The 7,503-nt window shown below is 40.2% G+C and overlaps 1 protein-coding gene across 1 annotated transcript in view; it reads right to left on the bottom strand.

Annotated features, from left to right (window-relative positions):
- The window catches only part of INTS2 (integrator complex subunit 2), a 62,528-nt gene that overhangs the window by 46,578 nt on the left and 8,447 nt on the right, over positions 1–7,503 (bottom strand). The window contains exons 4-6 of the mRNA XM_023516601.1: positions 7,068–7,181; positions 3,542–3,672; positions 3,124–3,297 (exon numbers count right to left, since the gene is read on the bottom strand). Of these exons, the coding sequence (XP_023372369.1) occupies positions 3,124–3,297; positions 3,542–3,672; positions 7,068–7,181 (419 nt within the window). The remainder of the gene's footprint in view (positions 1–3,123; positions 3,298–3,541; positions 3,673–7,067; positions 7,182–7,503) is intronic.

The following is a 7,503-nucleotide window of genomic DNA, read 5'->3' as shown; positions in this document are numbered from 1 at the left end:
CCAGTGTTGTGGTGGGCACCTGTAGTCCCAGCTACTCAGGAGGCTGAGGCAAGAGAATCACCTAAGCCCAAGAGCTGGAGGTTGCTGTGAGCTGGGATGCCACAGCACTCTACTGAGGGCAACAAAGTGAAACTCTGTCTCTAAAAAAATAAAAACTAAAAAGCGTCTAACCCCCAGAGTTCTCAAGGCAGGAGTAATGTCTTAGTCATTTTTCACTCAACAAGGCCTAACACTGTGCATGAGGTGTAGCAAGCTTTCAATGTCTAAGTACGCAAATGAACAAAGATAATACATATAAAAGCAGTTCTTAACTATCAAGGGCTATACAAATGTTTTGTTTGTTAATTCTTATCTTTAGAGGGTTTCCAAGTAAAATATGATAAACTTGCTTTAATAGTAACAGTAAGTGGCTTGGTGCCCGTAGCATAGTGGTTACGGCACCAGCCACATACACCAAAGCTGGCGGGTTCAAACTCAGCCTGGGCCAGCTAAACAACTGCAACAAAAAAATAGCTGGGCATTGTGGTGGGTGCCTGTAGTCCCAGCTACTTGGGAGGCTGAGGCATGAGGATCTCTTAAGCCCAGGAGTTGGAAGTTGCTGTGAGCTGTGACACCATGGCACGCTACCAAGGGTGACATAGTGAGACTCTGTCTCAAAAATAATAATAATAATAATAACAGTAAGTTTAAAGAAGAAAAGTTTAGGATGGGCATAGTGGCTCATACCTGTAATCCCAGCACTCTAGGAGGCCAAGGCAGGCAGATCATCTGAGCTCACGAGTTTGAGACGAGCCTGAGCAAAACCAAGACCCAGACTCTAAAAATAGCCAGGCATTGTGGCGGTGCCTGTAATTCCAGCTACTCAGGAGGCTGAGGCAAGAGAAACTGCTTGACCCCAGGAGTCTGAAATTGCTATGAGCTGTGAAGCCATGATACTGTACAGGAGGGTAACAAAGTTAAGACTCTGTCTCAAAAAATAAAAAAAATAAATAAATTTTAAAAATAAAGAAGAGAAGTTAATTGCATACGAAGGACAGTTAGAAACAAGATTGGTATGTCAAGTGTTTAGCACAGTGCCTAATACATAAAGCACACAATAAATGCTAAGTTCTTTTTGAAAGCAAAACGTGGCTGGGCCTAGAGGCTTAGACCTGTAATCCTAACACTTTGAATGGCAAGGCAAGAGGATCACTTGAGCCCAGGAATCTGAGACTGCAGTGAGTGAGCTATGACACCACTGCACTCTAGTTGAGGCAACAGAGTGATATCCTGTCCTAAAACATAAAACAAATAAACAAAAAAGATTTAATGCAGAGGTTCTCAACCTGTGTGTCACAACCCCCTTCCTCTGTAACAATGAAAATACATCGCGGCGTTAGGAAGGTTGAGAACCACAGATTTAATGGCAAATTTTATGTATATTTTACCACAATAAATAATATATATAGATATGTATATTAAAATTTCAGAATATAACAATTATTTATTTTGCTTACCTAATGCAGCAGTTCTTAGGAATATGAGGTAGAACCCTGGAGATTCCTAAGACTCTTGCAGGGACTTTAGAAGACAAAAATATTTCCCTAATAATATTAAGACATGGCCGGCACAGTGACTCACAGCTATAGCACTCTGGGAGGCTTAGGTGGGTGGACTACTTAAGCTCAGGAGCACAAGACCAGCCTGAGCAAAAGAGATGCCCCATCTCTGCCAAAACTAGAAAAGCTAGCTGGGTGTCGTGGCAGGTACTTACAGTCCCAGCTACTCAGGAGGCTGAGGCAAGAGGATTGCTCAAACCTAAAGAGTTTGAGGTTGCTATGAGCTATGACACCACAGAACTCTATCCAGAGTGACAGAGTGAGACTCTCTCAAAATGATGATAATAATAATACTAAAACATTTTCTGCCTTTTTCTATCTCATTCACTCACAAGTATACAGTGCAATTTTCTAAAGGCTTCTATCAAGCCAGACGTTGAAGAGATTTGGGGAAAAAATGTAATAAAATAATACCATTCATTATATTTTTTTTGTTTGGGAAAATAGTTATTTTTCATTAAAAATATGTACAACAGGAGCAGTGGCTCACGCCTGGAATCCTAGCACTCTGGGACACCAAGGGAGGGGGTACTGCTTGAGTTCAGGAGTTGGTGACCAGACTGGGCAAGAGAAAGACCCTGTCTGTAAAAAAACAGCCGGGTATGGTGGCGGGCACCTGTAGTCCCAGCTACTTGGGAGGCAAGAAGATCACTTGAGCCCAAGAGTTTGAGGTTGCTATGAGCTGTGGCGTCATAGCAACCTACTGAGGGTGACAAAGTGAGACTCTCTCAAAAAAAAAAAAAAAAAAAAGAAAAGTTATATTCACATTTAACATGGGTTATTTTGTTTGTTTGTTTGTTGCCTTTTTTTTGTTTTTTCTTTTTTGAGACAGAGTCTTACTATGTCGCCCTCAGTACAGTGCTATGGTGTCACAGCTCACAACAACTTCAAACTCTTGGGCTTAAGCAATTCTCTTGCCTCAGCCTCCCAAGCAGCTGGGACTACAGATGCCCACCACAACACCCAGCTATTTTGTGTTGCAGTTGTCACTGTTGTTTAGCTGGCCTGACCCAGGTTCAAACCCACAACCCTTGTTACATGTGGCCAGCACAGTAACCACTGTGCTACAGGCACTGAGGCAACATGGTTACTGTTTTTATCATTTTTTTTTTCCAAGACAGGGTCTCACTATGTTGCCCAAATGGAATGCAATAGGCATGAACAGGCATACCACAGCCTCATATTCCAGAATTCAAGTGATCCTCCTGCCTTAGCCTCCCAGGTAACTGTAACTACAAGTGTGTACCATCATGCCCAGATGTTGTTATTTCTAAATTAACTAAATAAATATTTCAAAATACTCAATTTTAATTTCTAATGTGGTAAATATCAATAGCAAAAAGTAGTCACATAAATGAAAGCCCGTTAGAATACTCAGTGATTTATAAAAATGTGAGGAGGTCCCTGAAACTACAAAGTTTGAAAACTGCTGATCTAATGACATCATTCCAAAAGTGTTTCTTCATCTTTTAGTTAATTGCTAAAATATCCTGATCCTTGACCTATAGAGATATATAACCCTCACCTGCTGTCCATTACGGATAAAAGTTCCAAACCAAGTCCGGACTTTGGCATTTGTTCCAAGAAGCAAACCACTAACAAAACAAACCAAGTCACTCACTCCATCTTCACAAGCTTCATTTTTAGTATGATCCAATGTCAAAGCCACACCAAGGCCTGGCAAGTGGCACTCTTCCACCTAACACAGCAAGGAAAATAAATTGAATTCAGAATCTTATGGAAATGGGCCAGAAAGCTCCAAAATCTAAACTATCTAATGTTTAGAGGAAGAAATCTCACAAAACATAAGAACCAAAAGGAAAATAATACATCCAGTATATATTTAAAATTCTGAATCTCAACAAGATGCTAAAACCATCTTGGAATAGTTCTTAGCCCTAATATAGAGGCCTCTGTCTCATAAAAACAATATCATCTCTTACCACCATGCCTCGGACCTTGAGGGCCTGAGAAGGATTCATTTTACACAAGAAGCGTAAGGCATCTGTCCTGCGCCTTCCTCCAAGACTTTCTTCATCTTGTCGTTCTCCATTTTTAATCAGGCCCCTACAAACTAAGACGATATAAACCATTTTGTTCAGCATTGAGAACTAGTAATTTATGCAGAATAGACACTACAGGAGAAAAAGATCAGGGAACCTAAAAACACTGCAAAACAAATAGTAACCTGTGCAACAATATCACAAACATACCTGCAATTATAGCCTCAGAGAGATAAAGGAGTAAAAGACAAAAATAAATTTGAAGAAATTTCCCCCAATTTAATGAAAACTATAAACCCAGATGCTCAATTAACCCCAAGCAGACAAATATTAAAAAAAAAATCATACCAAGAGACATCATAATCAAATTTCTGAAAACTGTTGATAAAGAGAAAATCTTAACAGTAGTCAGAAGAAATAAAAAAAAAAGTAGCCAGAGAGGGGGGAATAATGTTATACAGGAACAGAGATAAAAATTACTGTACACAACAGAATTTAAATAGCTAAAAGAAAATGTCACCTTAAAACTTTATGCCCAGTGAAAATACCTTTCAAACCTGAGGGGTTTTTTTTGGCTTGGCGCCTGTGGCTCAAGTGGCTAAGGCGCCAGTCACATACACCTAAGGTGGCGGGTTCAAATCCAGCCTGGCCTGCCAAACAACAACGATGGCTGCAACCAAAAAATGGTGGGGCTTTGTGGTGGATGCCTGTAGTCCCAGCTACTTGGGAGGCAGAGGCAGGAGACTCACTTGAGCCCACGAGCTGGAGGTTGCTGTGAGCTGTGATGCTATAGCACTCTACCCAGGGGAACAGCCTGAGGTTCTGTCTCAAAAAAAAAAAAAAAAACTGAGGTTTTTTCCACATCAAAAGAGCTAGGAAAATCTGCTGCCAGCAAAAAATAAAGCTGAGGTTGGGTGCCCATAGCTCAGCGATTGGGCACCAGCCACATGCTCTAGGGCTGGTGGGTTCGAAGCTGGCCAGGCATGCCAAACCAAAAAAAAAACAGCTGAGCATTGCGGTGGGTGCCTGTAGTCCCAGCTACTAGGGAGGCTGAGGCAAAAGAATCTCTTGACCCCAAGAGTTTGAGGTTGCTGTGAGCTATGACGTTACAGCACTCTACCAAAGGTGACAAAGTGAGACTATCTCAATAAAAAACCTAATAAAAATATAAAATAAAGCTGGCCACAGTAACATGCACCTGTAATGCCAGCTACTCAAGAGGCTGAGGGAGGATGATCACTCGGGGCAGGAAGATCACTCAAGCCAGAGAGTTTGGGACCAACCTGGGCAACATGAAACCTCATTTCTAAAAGAAAAGAAAAGAAATGAAGTTCTTCAAGCTAAGGAGAAACTATACCTGATGGAAATGTAGAGCTAAATAAAGGAATGAAAAGCACCAAAAATGGTAAATACAGGGATAAGGAAAGACTTTTTCCCCCTCTCCTTTTAGAATTTACAATCTAAATGTTTAGAGCAAAGGTAATAACAATGTACTGTAAGGTTTATAACACATGTAGGAGTAAAAGCTATTAAGACCACAGCAGCACAAAGGACAAGAGAAAAAAAGGAACAAATAGAAAACAAATAATAAAGTGACAGACTTAACCCTAACACCACAATAATCACACTACATGGTCTACATATGTGGTCTACACACTCCAACTAAATGACTGAGACTGACACAAGATTACCAAAAATAAGACCCAAATATTCCTGCCCACAAGAAATCCACCTTAAATAAACTGTTGGATTAAAAATGAAGAAATATATATGCCATGCAAACACTAACTGAACACATAAGAATGATGACATGGCTGTACTTATCAGATAAAGTAGACAGGCTTCAAAAGAAGGAATATTACTAGATAAAGAAGTGTATTTCATAGTGAGGAAAAAAGTTGAATTCATCAGAAAGATTTAACAATCCCAAATATACATGACCCAAGTACCAGAACTTCAAATTACATGAAGCAAAAACTGAAAGAAAAGGAAAATAGACAAATCCACAATTATATTTGGAGGCATCAATGTTCCTCTCTCTCAGTAACTGAAAGGGCAAATTGGCAGAAAATCAGCTGGGACACAGTTTACAAAGAACTATTTACAAAGATATCCAGTAACTTTATTAGAAAAGTAAGGGAAATTGTATCATCAATATCTCCATTTAACAGATGAGAAGTTGGGCAGCACTTGTGGCTCAGCGAGTAGGGCACCAGCCCCATATACCAAGGGTAACAGGTTCAAACCCAGCCCCAGCCAAACTGCAACAAAAAATAGACGGGTGTTGTGGCAGGCACCTATAGTCCCAGCTACTCAGGAGGCTGAGGTAAGAGAATCACCTAAACCCCAGAGCTGGAGGTTGCCGTCAGCTGTGATGTCATAGCATTCCACCCAGGGTGACAGAGTAAGACTCTGTCTCTTAAAAAAAAAAAAAAAAAGTGGGCAGTGCCTGTGGCTCAAAGGAGTAGGGCACCGGTCCCATATGCCGGAGGTGGTGGGTTCAAACCCAGCCCCGGCCAAAAACTGCGGAAAAAAAAAAAAAAAAAGTAAGAAGTATCTTTTTTTTGGAGTCTCACTATGTTGTCCTCAGTAGAGTGCCATGGCGTCACAGCTCACAGCAACCTCTAACTCTGGGGCTTAAGCCATTCTCTTGCCTCAGCCTCCCAAGTAGCTGGGATTACAGGCACCCACCACAACACCAGCTATTTTTTTGTTGTAGTTGTCATTGTTGTGTGGCAGGCCCTGGCTGGGTTCAAACCCTCCAGCCCCAGTGTATATGGCTGGCACCCTAGCCACTGAGCTACAGGCACTGAGCCAGAAGTTAAGTATCTTGATGGAGATCACACAATGAGTGACAAGTCAGGAATTACAACCCCAGATCCAGTGCTTCTACCCCTCCCAGCTCCCAATTCACAATTTACCTTGCTTAACAAATGCTATTTCTATTTTTGTATCACCCATACCCAAACAATAATCTTCAATCACTACAAGTATACAATAAAGGTGAAAATTTTGACTTGCTTTTTCTCAATTCCTACCCTATACTTTTCTGCAGACTAACAGCAATATGGCTTAACCACAGTCTCACAGTTGGTATTTCTGATTATACATATCTAATATTTCTCTCTGGCCACTTCATGGATGTACCTCTTCCCCTTTGCTCCCTGAGCAAAAAGATGGTGTCTTAGTTTCTTGGTACTTTATACTGTCATATTATAGCACTGCTGACTAATAGCAAAAAAAATTATTTTTGCCACACACTCAACTATGATTAGATTGCAATGTCAATACCAATTTTTAAATCTCTAAACTCAATATTTCTACAATAAATCTGTTCTAATAAGCTTTCAAAAGATAAAATCTCAAGTAAAATCTCATAAATCTTTCTTCTTAGCTCAAAAAATTAGATTCTATATATGCCCAAGCAAACCTCTTCCAATATCCTACTTTTCTTAATTATATTTACCTTCATTAAAACTATCAGGAACATTGGCCACCAAGAGACACAAGAACCAGGCACCATTTCTAACATGGAGCAAGGCTTCAGCGACATCAACTATAGGAAGTAAGGAAGGGAGCTCTACAAGAAAACAAAGCATTACTATTAAAAAAATATTTCATTGCATTAAACATCTTTTGGCACTCCACACAGGTCTTCAAAAAGCAATTAAATAGAAGTACTTTCTTTTCATACTCTGGAGCTGCCCAGTAAGGCACATGGGCCTATTTTAAGTAAACTAAAGTCAAAGTAGTTCAGTTCTTCAGTCACACTAGCCACATTACAAGTAATTCACAGCCATGTATGGCTAGTGGCTACTATACTGGACTGCACAACACAGACCATGTTATTAGAAGATCTAAACAGTTTCATGAAAATCTTTGTATTATACTTTTTTTTTTTT

This window comes from Otolemur garnettii, unplaced genomic scaffold (assembly GCF_000181295.1).
Source record: "Otolemur garnettii isolate 467f Iridium unplaced genomic scaffold, OtoGar3 scaffold00094, whole genome shotgun sequence".
NCBI lineage: Eukaryota > Metazoa > Chordata > Mammalia > Primates > Galagidae > Otolemur > Otolemur garnettii.
This window is presented reverse-complemented; position numbering and strand designations above follow the sequence as displayed.